The 15593-nt window shown below is 39.6% G+C and overlaps 1 protein-coding gene across 1 annotated transcript in view; it reads left to right on the top strand.

Annotated features, from left to right (window-relative positions):
* Positions 1–15593, top strand: part of LOC128649747 (phospholipid-transporting ATPase ABCA1-like) — a 2013556-nt gene that overhangs the window by 1427197 nt on the left and 570766 nt on the right. Inside the window, exon 34 of the mRNA XM_053703184.1 lies at positions 370–444. Coding sequence (XP_053559159.1) covers positions 370–444 — 75 coding nt within the window. The remainder of the gene's footprint in view (positions 1–369; positions 445–15593) is intronic.

Raw genomic sequence — 15593 nt, 5'->3', positions numbered from 1 at the left:
ATAAAGATATTTTTAATACATTTTGAACAAAGGTTAACAAAAAAAATCACATTTAAAAAATTGTGATTTTCAGAAGTCATAAGACTTCCTATCTGCAGCTATATATTATTTGTCCAAGTTATTCCAAAAGAAATTATTCTTATTGTGTTTTGAACACTGATAGATAAAAAAAAAAAAAGAATTCAGCATGTGAAGTTTAAAATATTGTAAGTGGCATAAAAATGAAATGTTTGGATATTAGAAAAATGTATAGCAGAGGGAAAATGTGTTGTGAAATACTCTGTAGACCTGTTTCAACTTCCCTCATTATATATTTATTGGCTGATGTGCTTTGTTGTATAACTCATGACTTTTTAATGCAATTTTCAGAGTAATGCTACAGACCAGATGCTTTCAAACACAGGAAGGTTTATCAAGGAACTTGTTACTCAGAACAATGTCAAGGTAATGTAAACTATAGAAACTTCAAATCATTTCAGACATTTTATCCTGCATGTAAGCAGGGTGAGCAGTGTAATGTCAATGTATGCGCTATGAACTTTTTTCAACAGAATTGTGGGAATAATCTTAGAACTCAATTTATTCACATGAACTTATAAAGTTAAAAAAAGGCAGAAGAGACGAAAAAAAAATTCCAATTGTTTTATATTTTGTGGGAAGTAAAGAAGCCAAGTCAATTTGTTGATCAGTTTGTTTTGTCCTTGAAAAATACTGGTTTAATAAGAGCTGGATGAGAATGCTACAGATAATGTTTGAAACATCAAAGATCGTTTGTTAGTGATGCCTGTTTATTTGATGTGCGGTTGTTTTCTTAGGCACCGCTACTATATTTTATAAGAAGCAGTTTTTCTGCTTTTATCCTATGTTCTTATGAAAACCTAAAATAAAGGTCTTCTATACAGGTTTCAATACTCTGTTCATGATAGGTTGACCAATGACTACTGAATCTTACTCTGTGGCAAGTGTATTATAAAAGTCATTCCGTTAAATTTGTTTTTAGCTAAGCCTGAACTAGGCCTGTACTTTTGATAGCTTCAATAGCTGCCGAATGCTGAAGAAGGCGGCTGCTCAGTCTTCAGCTCTTTACGAAGCCGGATTTCTTCTTGTGAAAGGGCAACACAATAAGATCTTTCACACAAGAAGGAATCTGGCTCCTATTGCCGAAGGCTGTGATTGGCTGCCTTCTTCTTACATTCAGCAGCTAACAAAGCTGCAAAAGGAACAGGCCTAGCATGAACTGTACAGTGAACCCATGTTGCTTTATCCTTAGCATTGGTTTGAAAAGAAGAGGCAACTTTAATGAATGAAAAAAGCAAAGCACTACTGGGAACTAGCTGCAGATTGGTGTCTGCGCATATCTGCCTCTTACAATTTGGCTTACCTGATGTGTTTAGGTAGCTCCTAGTAGGGCATTGTTGCTCCTTCAACAAAGGATACTAAGAGAACAAAGCAAATGTGATAATAGAAGTAAACTGTAAAGTTGTTTAAAATGGTGATCTATCCGAATCATAATAGAAAATAAAATGGGTTTCATGTCCCTTAATTCATCTCAAGGAATGGGAAGACTCAGTTCTCCTAATAAGGCCATTCTGTTATCCTGCTATCCATTTTGTACTCTGATGTGGCTTGGACCATGACCAACTGACACAAAATAGCTACCAATTTCAAGTCAGCCCAGACCCTGGCCAGTCAATCTGAGACATCGCTGCAGAGCAGTCACCTGTTTCTTTCTGCTTCCCAAAAGCCAGCAGCAAACAATAGAGACAAGACTTGCCCCTAAAAAGTGTGAGTGTTTGCTAAAAAGAGCAGCACTGATTGCAGGGGGTATTTCCCATAAACTGTGCCGCAATACTTATTAAACACTTACCAACCTGAAGGAGTAAAAATAAAAACACAAATATAAATGTTTTCAGCAAGCGTATCCATGCTTCTCCTGTTGCTACGAACCCCGCCAGCCCTCGGCACTGGCTTTAAGTCTGCCCCTGCAATCGGGGCTGGAGATTTCTTTAATTTATTTAAATAGAGAAAGGAACAAATAGTTGAGGGTGAGTAAAACAAGGAAGTGGACATATTGTATGGTAGTCTGAAGAGATTAAAGAATGAAGGTTCTTCAATTATACTTCAAGTAAGGAAATGTAAAAGCCTCTTAAGTTAATTTCTCCAACATTGGTGTGTCCGGTCCACGGCGTCATCCTTACTTGTGGGAATATCTCTTCCCCAACAGGAAATGGCAAAGAGTCCCAGCAAAGCTGGCCATATAGTCCCTCCTAGGCTCCGCCCACCCCAGTCATTCTCTTTGCCGTTGCACAGGCAACATCTCCACGGAGATGGTTAAGAGTTTGTGGTGTTTAGTTGTAGTTTTTTATTCTACTATCAAGAGTTTGTTATTTTAAAATAGTGCTGGTATGTACTATTTACTCTGAAACAGAAAAAGATGAAGAATTCTGTTTGTGAGAGGAAGATGATTTTAGCAGACAGTAACTAAAATCCTTTGCTGTTTCCACATAGGACTGTTGAGATGAAGTAACTTCAGTTGGGGGAAACAGCAGACTTTTCTGCTTAAGGTATGACTAGCCATATTTCTAACAAGACTGTGTAATGCTGGAAGGCTGTCATTTCCCCTCATGGGGACTGGTAAGCCATTTTCTTAGTCTCAAGCAGAATAAAGGGCTTAATATGGGCTATAAAACTGGTAGACACTTTTATGGGCAAAATCGATTGCTTTATTTGGGCATTTTATACATGTTTATGCTGGTTTTTCACATTTATAAACTTGGGGAACGTTTTTTAACGTCAGGCACTATGTTAGACACCTTTTCCAGTCAGGAAGGGCCTTCCCAGTTGTAGGCTGAGCCTCATTTTCGCGCCATTACTGCGCAGTTGTTTTTGAGAGCAAGACATGCAGATGCATGTGTGAGGACCTGAAAATAGTTGGAAAAGTTCCTAGAAGGCGTCATTTGGTATCGTATTCCCCTCTGGGCTTGGTAGAGTCGCAGCAAAGGCTGTAGCTGGGACTGTAGAGGGGTTAAAACTGTAACCGGCTCCGGTTTCGTTATTTTAAGGGTTAAAGCTCTGAAAATTGGTGTGCAATACTTTTAATGCTTTAAGACACTGTGGTGAAATTTTGGTAAATTTTGAACAATTCCTTCATATTTTTTCACATATTCAGTAATAAAGTGTGCTCTGTTTAAAATTTAAATAGACAGTAACGGTTTTGTTTTTAAAACGGTTTTTGTGTTTTACTGACAAGTTTAAGCCTGTTTAACATGTCTGTGCCTTCAGATAAGCTATGTTCTATATGTATGAAAGTCAATGTGTCTCCCCCTTCTAAATTATGTGATAATTGTGCCAAAGCGTCCAAACAAAGTAAGGACAGTACTGTCACAGATAATGAAGTTGCCCAAGATGATTCTTCAGATGAAGGGAGTAGACATGGTTCTACATCATCTCCTTCTGTGTCTACACCAGTTTTGCCCACGCAGGAGGCCCCTAGTACTTCTAGCGCGCCAATGCTTATTACCATGCAACAATTGACGGCTGTAATGGATAACTCCATAGCAAATATTTTATCCAAAATGCCTGCATATCAGAGAAAGCGCGATTGCTCTGTTTTAAACACTGAAGAGCAGGAGGGCGCTGATGATAATTGTTCTGTCATACCCTCACACCAATCTGAAGGGGCCATGAGGGAGGTTTTGTCAGATGGGGAAATTTCAGATTCAGGAAAAATTTCCCAACAGGCTGAACCTGATGTTGTGACATTTAAATTTAAATTAGAACATCTCCGCGCACTGCTTAAGGAGGTGTTATCTACTCTGGATGATTGTGACAACCTGGTCATTCCAGAAAAATTATGCAAGATGGACAAGTTCCTAGAGGTTCCGGTGCACCCCGACGCTTTTCCTATACCCAAGCAGGTGGCGGACATAGTGAATAAGGAATGGGAGAAGCCCGGCATACCTTTTGTTCCCCCTCCTATATTTAAGAAATTATTTCCTATGGTCAACCCCAGAAAGGACTTATGGCAGACAGTCCCTAAGGTCGAGGGGGCAGTTTCTACTCTAAACAAGCGCACTACTATTCCTATCGAGGATAATTGTGCTTTCAAAGATCCTATGGATAAAAAATTGGAGGGTTTGCTTAAAAAGATTTTTATACAGCAAGGTAACCTTCTTCAACCCATTGCGTGCATTGTTCCTGTCACTACAGCAGCGTGGTTCTGGTTCGAAGAACTAGAAAAGTCGCTCAGTAGAGAGACTCCATATGAGGAGGTTATGGACAGAGTTCACGCACTTAAGTTGGCTAACTCCTTTATTTTAGATGCCGCTTTGCAAATAGCTAGATTAGCGGTGAAAAATTCAGGGTTTGCAATTGTGGCGCGCAGAGCGCTTTGGCTAAAGTCTTGGTCAGCGGATGTATCATCCAAGACAAAATTGCTTAATATCCCCTTCAAGGGTAAAACTCTCTTTGGGCCAGAATTGAAAGAGATTATCTCAGACATCACTGGGGGAAAGGGCCACGCCCTTCCACAAGATAGGCCTTTCAAAGCCAAGAATAAGTCTAATTTTCGTTCCTTTCGTAATTTCAGGAACGGACCGGGCTCTAATTCTGCATCCTCTAAGCAAGAGGGTAATGCCTCACAGACCAAACCAGCCTGGAAACCGATGAAAGGCTGGAACAAGGGTAAGCAGAGCAAGAAGCCTGCCGCTGCTAACAAAACAGCATGAAGGAGTAGCCCCCGATCCGGGACCGGATCTTGTGGGGGGCAGACTCTCTCTCTTTGCTCAGGCTTGGGCAAGAGATGTTCAGGATCCCTGGACGCTAGAAATAGTTTCTCAGGGTTATCTTCTGGAATTCAAGGAAATACCCCCAAGGGGAAGGTTCCACATGTCTCACTTATCCTCAAACCAAATAAAGAGACAGGCATTCTTACATTGTGTAGAAGACCTGTTAAAGATGGGGGTGATACACCCAGTTCCAACGGCGGAACAAGGAATGGGATTTTACTCAAATCTGTTTGTAGTTCCCAAAAAAGAGGGAACTTTCAGACCAATCCTGGATTTAAAGATCCTAAACAAATTTCTCAGAGTACCATCGTTCAAGATGGAAACCATTCGAACGATTCTACCCACGATTCAGGAAGGTCAATTTATGACTATGTGGATCTAAAGGATGCGTATCTACATATCCCTATCCACAAAGAACATCATCAGTTCCTAAGGTTCGCCTTTCTGGACAAACATTACCAGTTTGTGGCACTCCCATTCGGGTTAGCCACTGCTCCAAGGATTTTCACAAAGGTACTCGGATCCCTTCTAGCGGTTCTAAGACCAAGGGGCATTGCAGTAGTACCGTACTTGGACGACATTCTAGTACAAGCGTCGTCTCTTTCAAAGGCAAAGGCTCACTCAGACATCGTTCTGGCCTTTCTCAGAGAAAAAAGTTCCCTGTCTCCGTCGACAAGAGTTCCCTTCTTGGGAACAATAATAGATTCCTTAGAAATGAGGATTTTCTTGACAGAAGTCAGAAAGTCAAAACTTCTAAACGCTTGTCAAGTTCTTCATTCTATTCCTCGTCCTTCCGTAGCTCAGTGCATGGAAGTAGTAGGTTTGATGGTTGCGGCAATGGATATAATTCCTTTTGCGCGAATTCATCTAAGACCATTACAACTGTGCATGCTGAAACAGTGGAATGGGGACTATACAGACTTGTCTCCAGTGATTCAAGTAGATCAGAAGACCAGAGACTCACTCCGTTGGTGGCTAACCCAGGATCACCTATCCCAGGGAATGAGCTTCCGCAGTCCAGAGTGGGTCATCGTCACGACCGACGCCAGCCTAGTGGGCTGGGGCACGGTCTGGGAATCCCTGAAAGCTCAGGGACTGTGGTCTCGGGAAGAGTCTCTTCTCCCGATAAACATTCTGGAACTAAGAGCGATATTCAATGCTCTCAGGGCTTTGCCTCAGCTAGCAAAGGCCAGATTCATAAGATTCCAGTCAGACAACATGACGACTGTTGCGTATCTCAATCATCAGGGGGGAACAAGGAGTTCCCTGGCGATGAAAGAAGTGACCAAAATAATACAATGGGCGGAGAATCACTCCTGCCACCTATCTGCGATCCACATTCCAGGTGTGGAAAACTGGGAAGCGGATTATTTGAGTCGTCAGACATTCCATCCGGGGGAGTGGGAACTCCACCCGGAGATCTTTGCCCAGTTGACGCAACTATGGGGCATTCCAGATATGGATCTGATGGCGTCTCGTCAGAACTTCAAGGTTCCTTGCTACGGGTCCAGATCCAGGGATCCCAAGGCGACTCTAGTGGATGCACTAGTAGCGCCTTGGACCTTCAACCTAGCTTATGTGTTTCCACCGTTAACTCTCATTCCCAGGCTGGTAGCCAGGATCAAACAGGAGAGGGCCTCGGTGATCTTGATAGCTCCTGCGTGGCCACGCAGGACTTGGTATGCAGACCTGGTGAATATGTCATCATTTCCACCATGGAAGCTACCTTTGAGACAGGACCTTCTTGTTCAGGGTCCATTTGAACATCCAAATCTGGTCTCCCTCCAGCTGACGGCTTGGAGATTGAACGCTTGATTCTATCAAAGTGTGGGTTTTCAGATTCCGTGATAGATACTCTGGTTCAAGCCAGAAAACCGGTAACTAGAAAGATTTACCATAAAATATGGAAAAGATATATCTGCTGGTGTGAATCCAAGGGATTCCCATGGAATAAGATAAAGATTCCTAAGATTCTTTCCTTTCTACAAGAAGGTTTGGATAAAGGATTATCTGCGAGTTCTCTAAAGGGACAGATTTCTGCTTTATCTGTCCTACTACACAAACGACTGGCAGTTGTGCCAGATCTTCAAGCATTTGTTCAGGCTCTGGCTAGGATCAAGCCTGTTTACAGACCTTTGACTCCTCCCTGGAGTTTAAATCTAGTTCTTTCAGTTCTTCAAGGGGTTCCGTTTGAACCTTTACATTCCATAGATATTAAGTTGTTATCTTGGAAAGTTTTGTTTTTGGTTGCTATTTCTTCTGCTAGAAGAGTTTCTGAGTTATCTGCTCTACAGTGTACTCCACCCTATCTGGTGTTCCATTCAGATAAGGTTGTTCTGCATACTAAGCCTGGTTTTCTACCAAAGGTTGTTTCCAACAAAAATATTAATCAGGAGATAGTTGTACCTTCTTTGTGTCCGAATCCAGTTTCAAAGAAGGAACGTTTGCTACACAATTTAGATGTAGTCCGTGCTCTAAAGTTCTACTTAGAAGCTACAAAAGAGTTCAGACAAACTTCTTCTCTGTTTGTCGTCTATTCTGGTAAAAGGAGAAGTCAAAAAGCAACTTCTACCTCTCTTTCCTTTTGGCTTAAAAGCATCATCCGATTGGCTTATGAGACTGCCGGACGGCAGCCTCCTGAAAGAATCACAGCTCACTCCACTAGGGCTGTAGCTTCCACATGGGCCTTCAAGAACGAGGCTTCTGTTGATCAGATATGTAAGGCAGCGACTTGGTCTTCACTGCACACTTTTGCCAAATTTTACAAATTTGATACTTTTGCTTCTTCGGAGGCTATTTTTGGGAGAAAGGTTTTGCAAGCCGTGGTGCCTTCCGTTTAGGTGACCTGATTTGCTCCCTCCCTTCATCCGTGTCCTAAAGCTTTGGTATTGGTTCCCACAAGTAAGGATGACGCCGTGGACCGGACACACCAATGTTGGAGAAAACAGAATTTATGCTTACCTGATAAATTACTTTCTCCAACGGTGTGTCCGGTCCACGGCCCGCCCTGGTTTTTTAATCAGGTCCGATTAATTATTTTCTTTAACTACAGTCACCACGACACCCTATGGTTTCTCCTATTTTTTCCTCCTGTCCGTCGCTCGAATGACTGGGGTGGGCGGAGCCTAGGAGGGACTATATGGCCAGCTTTGCTGGGACTCTTTGCCATTTCCTGTTGGGGAAGAGATATTCCCACAAGTAAGGATGACGCCGTGGACCGGACACACCGTTGGAGAAAGTAATTTATCAGGTAAGCATAAATTCTGTTTTTGATATATTTTTTAGAATGTTTTGTTAATAGATGTTATAGTGGAAGGGTATTGTGTAGGGTGGGCATTTCTAGTGGTAGAAATATGTTGGGGGTTTCTTGGCTGTTAATGGGGTTTTGTGCTGGGACAGGGTTATGCATTGGTTTGTTTGTTTCTGGGGCAGGGTTGTGATTTGGATTAAATGTAGTGGGGCAGGATCACAGAAAGGATTAATAGTGACAAAGGATAGTGGGTCAACAACACATAAGGTTTAGTTGTGCAGGACAAGACAACCGTGGTTAGGATTTAATTGTCATGGGAAGAAACTGTGTCAAAGGCATTCAAAGGAACAGTCAATCAAGTCAAATTTAAACTTTCATGATTCAGATAGAGCATGCAATTTAAACAACTTCCCAATTCACTTTTATCATCAAATTTGCTTTGTTCTCTTGGTATTCTTTGTTAAAAGAAACATAAACCTAGGTTGGCTCAAGAACTGATATCTAAGCCGTTAGCATCGCCTCTTATTTCAGTGCATTTTGACTGTTTTTCACAGCTAGACAGCGCTAGTTCATATGTGCCATATAGATAACATTGTGCTTATTGATTGGCTAAAATGCAAGTCTGTCAAAAAAACTGAGATAAGTGGGCAGTATGCAGAGGCTTAGATACAAGGTAATCACAGAGGTAAAAAGTGTAGTAAAACAGTGTTGGTTATGCAAAACTAGGGAATTGATAATAAAGTTATTATCTATATTTTTAAACAATAAAACATTCAAGTAGACTGTCCCTTTAGGCTTTAATTGCAGTGAGGGAATTAGGTCAATAGCAATTAATGTTTAATTGTGTTGGAATGATTAGATTAACAGAGGCCAGGGTGGGGGAAATTATGGTTAAAGCTAAATGGCTATAACACTGGCCCCTTCAGTATGTAAAAGTATATTTTTGTAGTGGCTGGATAAAAAAAACTCATGGAAACTCCTTAAAACTCACATACAATTAACCTTTACTAAATAATTGTGGGTGGGTTTGATCTTGTTACTCATATGGAACCTTTATCAGAAATCAGTTGTTGCTTGATCTTTTTTCATATTTGCACAATTATAACATTTTGCATAAGCACTAACCAAGTGTGCTCACTCTTAAAGGGACATTAAAGTGCAAAAAAAGATAATGCTCTGTGTTTTATACAGGCAACAATGGAATATGAATGCTCTTACTATGGCCTCGCTTCCATTGAGTCGTTAAAAATGGAGCCGTAAGCTACCGAAGCGGCCGACGGCTAAAAGTAATTTACGGCTCCATTTTAGTACCAGGTTTCCATTGAAATATTTTGCGGATAGCGTGCAGTCGCTCTTTTCGTGTAGCTCTAAGTTAACGTTGTGTTAACGCTTCCATCTGATGTCGGATTTCTTGAAAATCAATTAGTTGCTAAGGTAACCCGACCTTACGCTATAGAATTTACGTTTAACGTCCATGCTCCTTAACGGTGATCACCTCTCAAGAAAAATAAAGATACACTTATCCATATTTTTAATAATCAAATACTATTTGTTAATATAATTATATTTACCACTTCATAAATATAAGTAATATGTATTGCTGCCCTAGGCATAGGTCTAGTTTGCATTCTGTAGATATGTTCTTGCATATATTATTATATTTAAATATATACTGATATTTCTATTAGAATATAAGTTCAACTATTTCTATACATGAGACAACAATAAATATTACTTATAACAATTTATTTCTACATTAAAACACTTGCATTATTTGCAAGTTTTATAATTTCAATAGAAAATAGGTCTCAAAAAGCACAGTTTTCCTCTTTTACACCTAGTTGAGCTGGGTGTAATATTTCTCAATGTATCGACAGCCTCCGACAGTGTATTAACGGTTAGCGCTTTCATTGGAAACCTGGTATAATTTATCGATTAACGGCTTCTATTACTTTCTATGGGACGCAAAGATCTTTTCGGCAGCCGAAGTCCGGCTACCGATATTGAGGTATAACTCCCCATTGGAAACAGTCGATAAACGATATTGCTTTCGACAGCATATTTAACGGTTTGCGAGTGCACGCAAACTGAATAAAGACTCAATGGAAGCTAGCCCTATGTGTTTAACCCCTGGCATGTATATGTATGTAGCCACTAGTCACCAGCTAGCTCCCACATTGCTGCTCCTAAGTAAATTGAATAATATATACAGGTGGCCCTCGTTTTACAACGGTTCAATTTACACCGTTTCAGAATAACAACCTTTTTTTCCAGTCACGTGACTGCTATTGAAAAGCATTGAGAAGCAGTGCATTTATTCAAATAGCCAGTAGGTGGAGCTGTCCACTTGTGTTGCAACAAAGCCAAGCAAGCTGAAATTAATCAGTTTAATCAGACCTGAGCTATCGAGCAGATTTCAAAGGAACAAGATCTTCCTGTCTATAAATCAGTACAGATTGGAATGCATAGAAATAACTGTTTGCAGAAAAGTGCAAGTGAAGTCTGTGTTGTGTGATTATTTTATTAGGTTTATAATGCTGTTTAGCAAATGTTTTTGTTCATTTAACTTAGTTTAATTATATATTCTGTGTTGTGTGATTATTTTATTAGGTTTATAATGCTGTTTAGCATTTAAAGTCTTCATTTCAAAGCTTTAAAAATAATGTATTAGGTGTTACTTATGACAATTTTGAGAGGGGCCTGGAACCTATCTCCCTCACTTCCCATTGACTTACATTATAAACTGGGTTTCAATTTACAATGGTTTCGATTTACAACCATTTCTTCTGGAACCTAACCCCGGCGTAAACTGAGGGCTACCTGTTTTTAAATTGCTTGCTCCATCCACACAATGGAAGTTTATTGTATACTTCAATGTCCTTTTAAATCCTAAAGCTTTTTTAATAAGGTTTTCCAATCATTTGTCTTTGTCTTAAATATCAAATGTATACTTATTACTATAATAACAAAAAAAAACATTTTATTATAATTAAGCTTTTCTATTTTATGTAATTTAAAATAAGTTACAGTTTTAAGCTTTTATAATACTGCTATATAAGTCAAACATATTCTCTTTATAAATACAGTAGTATGTTTTTTTCCCACTAACCTCTCCCATAACACTTTATTTAATGGGTATATTGGCTGAGACATCTCTATGGCAACCTACAGTCTGCAGTGTGCACTGGTGATTATAAGAATGCAGCACTTATATGCTGTTTACAAAAATACAGAGCCATGCCTGCAAAAAGCAAGAGGGGAGCACATTAATTTATTTTATAGCTGACATGGACTTAAATAAAAAGTTATGCGGTGGCCAGTCAAAACAAAATTAACTGCTGTAATATAAGCTACAATATTTCTGTACTGACAAGTAGGGATGTGCAAATATATGGCAACATTTGAAAAATATAACACATTTTAGCACGTTCATTAGTTCCTTTTGAAATTGAAGTTCTTACAACATTCTAATATTCATGTAATATAATAGTATTTCTAATACCTTCTTTAAATGTAATATTCTATTCAAATTTTTCTAATAATTTGATTTGAATTATGCAATATTCAAATTCAAAAAATTCCAATGGATATCTTTGTAATAGTATTTCTATTGCTCTCTTTAAATTTAATATTTGAATTATGCAATATTTGAAATAGAAACATTTTAATTCATACATTTGTATATATTATTTACTAAATACCCTACCAAATGAACTATTGAACGTCTGAATAGTATTTGTTAAGTTGAATGTTACATTTGATATTTCAAAAGTGGATATTCATTCTAATTATCAACATTCAAAAATCAAAGTAACATTCGAAAACCGGAAATAACATTCAATTGCCGAATTTTTATGGATATTCCTTCTGATCAACATTTTAACATTTATTTATCCAAAAGGAATATCCACAGGACTATTCATTCCACCAAACAAATTGCACTTTCACCGCATTCGCCCATCCCTACTGACCAGACATGATTAAAATAAGTCTGAATTTTTTTTAACAAAGCATTACATTACATATATTTTGTGTGTTCATGTATGTATGTGTGTGTATGTGTGTATATATATATATATATATATATATATATATGTATGTATATATATATATATATATATATACAGTATACACGCACATCAGTACACTGCATTCCACTAAAAGAATATTACAGCTGGTGATATTTTGAAGTATATTTTCATGCCCATTGCTATATTTTCATTACAAATGTAATACCCTTGAGGCCTTTTCTCCTGTCTGAACTCTTTGCAATAATTGATTGTTAGCAGGTAGCTTTCAGAGGTTTGCAATGAAATTGGAACTCCATACTGAACTATTAGAAACAGTTGATGTATTGAACTAGTTGTTGCTTTTAAAAATTATTCTATGAAAATGCATTTTGCACTAGTTGTTTGTCAGAGGAAGGGACTGTTTTTTTTGTCCTGAAACGTCAAATATTAAAGAATATTTTTGTCATCGATGGCTGAAGTCCAGTGAGTGCTTATTTCAACTTTATATTACGACTTTTGATAGCACCCTGGCTGATGTGGATTGTTGGTGAGAGTGCACACACCTTGACTATACATATTGAAATTGATTGTGCAGTGCACCCACTATAAGGTTGATTTTCCTTGGATTATCCCCTTCCTTAATAACACATATCTGGATATGACTGCAATGGAAGCAACTACATCTATATTATCGAACACTCAAGCTGAAGATAAATATGAAGATGTATTTACTTTCACAGATGAAGATGCGGATAATATCCGTTTTGACTCAGTTGAGGAGCAACAAGTAGAAGAGTCGCACCAATCACTGTACAATACACTTGCCAAATTAAAACAACGCAAGATTGACCTTAATCTACATGGAACATACCTTTCAGACTACCACAAAAAGCGCATGATACCAAGGGGTTTCAGAGTGAAGAATGTACCCACCATAGGTCGCTCGAGTACTGAGTTTTGCATTAATTGGTGCAAAATATTAAATAAATGCTCCTTTGATCTCATGTTGCAGGTAATCAAAGAGATAAGAGCTGAAATATTAATCTTTGAACAAGAAAAATCTGATATATTGGGGTCTGACACTAACACAGACTGGATAAGCAAACTCTGAATACATATGAAAGCTTATAAACAAGAACTAATCGCATTTAAGAACCGTAAATAACAGACCGTGAGCCAAGACTACACCTATAAGAGCATCTATAGGTGGACGATGACACCTGAGGAAAGGAGGACATTTCGCCCAAGAAGGAAAAGGAGGTTTGCCAAAAAAAGCAATCAACACGATTGATACAAGCTCAGGAGATAGTTCTGACCCTGAGGCATTAACTGGAGGAGATGAAACAAACTTTAGAGGCGTTATGAAACACTCCAGAGGTGGTAGAGGGCAACAACAGTGGGACAACCTAAGTGGAGGTATGGCAGCCCTACCACCCTTGGCAGCACATCCAATGTCAAATCCTTTTTTAGGTCGAGGCCCAGGCCACATACACAGGCACTGCCCGCCGCCCTCCAACGCCCGCGGACAAGGTAGGAGCGGTGGTTGTGATGGACACCCTTGAATATAAGGCTGAGATAATAAGGCAACTTGGAGACACCAATACATATTTACCTCTACAGGGTGATCCCACTTATCAACTAAAACGGAAGATTGACGCTAAATTGTCAGAGTGGAGAAATGCTGGGTTAATCTCAGAGCAAAAATTGAAGTTTCTACAACGAGACTTCCCGGTTACACCAATTATGTACACTCTTCCTAAAATCCACAAGGATGCAGCGAGACCACCAGGGAGACCCATAGGCCTCTAGTTATCAAGCCGTCAACCGCAAATACGCTGGAATTCCGCAGCGTATTTGTGGCGAGGCTGATTCGCTGTAGTTATCAAGCCCTACAGCCCGGCAAAAGTAGAATTTAGTGACGTAACATATGATCTGCTGGACTCAGTCCGACACAGATCGATGGTTACGTCACTACAGATGTTCCGAACGCAAGTTCGGCACAATCTGACTACTTTTGGTATTTATCAAATACCTACCAGGTACGCTTGCTACTATTCCGGCCCAGCGTACCTGGTTTTCAATCCGCCTCCCTGGAGGCGGCGGATCCCATAGGAATCAATGGGAGTCTGACAACAGCGAGAGCTCATGTTCGCTGCTGCCCGATATCCCATTGATTCCTATGGGAAATGTCTACAACTAACACCCTAACATGTACCGCGAGTCTAAACACCCCTAATCTGTGCCCCCTACACTGCCGCCGCCTACTTTATACTTATTACCCCCGAAAACGTCGCTCCCGGCCCCCGCCGCCACTATAATAAACTTATTACCCCCTAAACCGCTGCTCCCGGGACCCCTCCGCCACCTACATTATACCTATTAACCCCTAATCTGCCACCCCCTATACCGCCGCCACCTATATTAAAGTTATTAACCCCTATCCTGCGGATTCCGGACCCCGCCACAACTAAATTCAATGTTTAACCCCTAAACCACCGCTCCCGGACCCCGCCGCAACTAAATTAAATGTTTAACCCCTAAACCGCCGCTCCCGGACCCCGCCGCCACCTATATTAAACTTATTAACCCCTAAACCTAAGTCTAACTTTAAAACTAAACACTTACTTGTAAAATAAACCCTAAAATAGCTACAATATAACTAATAATTATATTGTAGCTATTTTAGGATTTTTTTTTATTTTACAGGCAACTTTGTATTTATTTTAACTAGGTACAAAAGCTATTAAATAGTTAATAACTATTTAATAGCTACCTTACCTAGTTAAAATAACTACAAAATTACCTGTAAAATAAAACCTAACCTAAGTTACAAATACACCTAACACTACACTATCATTAAATAAATTAAATAAATTACCTACAATTACCTAAAATTAAATACAATTAAATAAACTAAACTATAGTACAAAACCCCCCCACTAAATTACGGCAAATAAAAAAAAATTACAAAAAGTTTAAACTAATTACACCTAATCTAAGCCCTCTAATAAAATAAAAAAGCCCCCCAAAATAATAAAAGTCCCTACCCTAAACTAAATTACAAAGTAATCAGCTCTTTTACCAGCCCTTAAAATGGATTTTTGCGGGGCATTGCCCCAAAGTAATCAGCTCTTTTACCTGTAAAAAAAAAATACACCCCCCCCAACATTACAGCCCACCACCCACACACCCCTACTCTAAAACCCACCCAAACCCCCCTTAAAAAAACCTAACACTAACCCCTGAAGATCCCCCTACCTTGAACCGTCTTCACCCAGCCGGACCGAATTCTTCATCCATGCGGGGCAGAAGAGGTCCTCCATCCGGCCGAAGTCTTCATCCAAGCGGCATCTTCTATCTTCAATCATCCGGAGCGGAGCCATCTTCCATCCAGCCGACGCGGAGCCATCTTCTTCCAACGACGTCCTAACACTGAATGCCTGGTCCTTTAAATGACGTCATCCAAGATGGCGTCCCTCGAATTCCGATTGGCTGATAGGATTCTATCAGCCAATCGGAATTAAAGTAGGATAAATCCGATTGGTT

This window comes from Bombina bombina, chromosome 2 (genome assembly GCF_027579735.1).
Source record: "Bombina bombina isolate aBomBom1 chromosome 2, aBomBom1.pri, whole genome shotgun sequence".
NCBI classification, from domain to species: Eukaryota; Metazoa; Chordata; class Amphibia; order Anura; family Bombinatoridae; genus Bombina; species Bombina bombina.
Note: the sequence above shows the minus strand (reverse complement) of the source record. Positions and strands in the feature narration are given on the sequence as shown.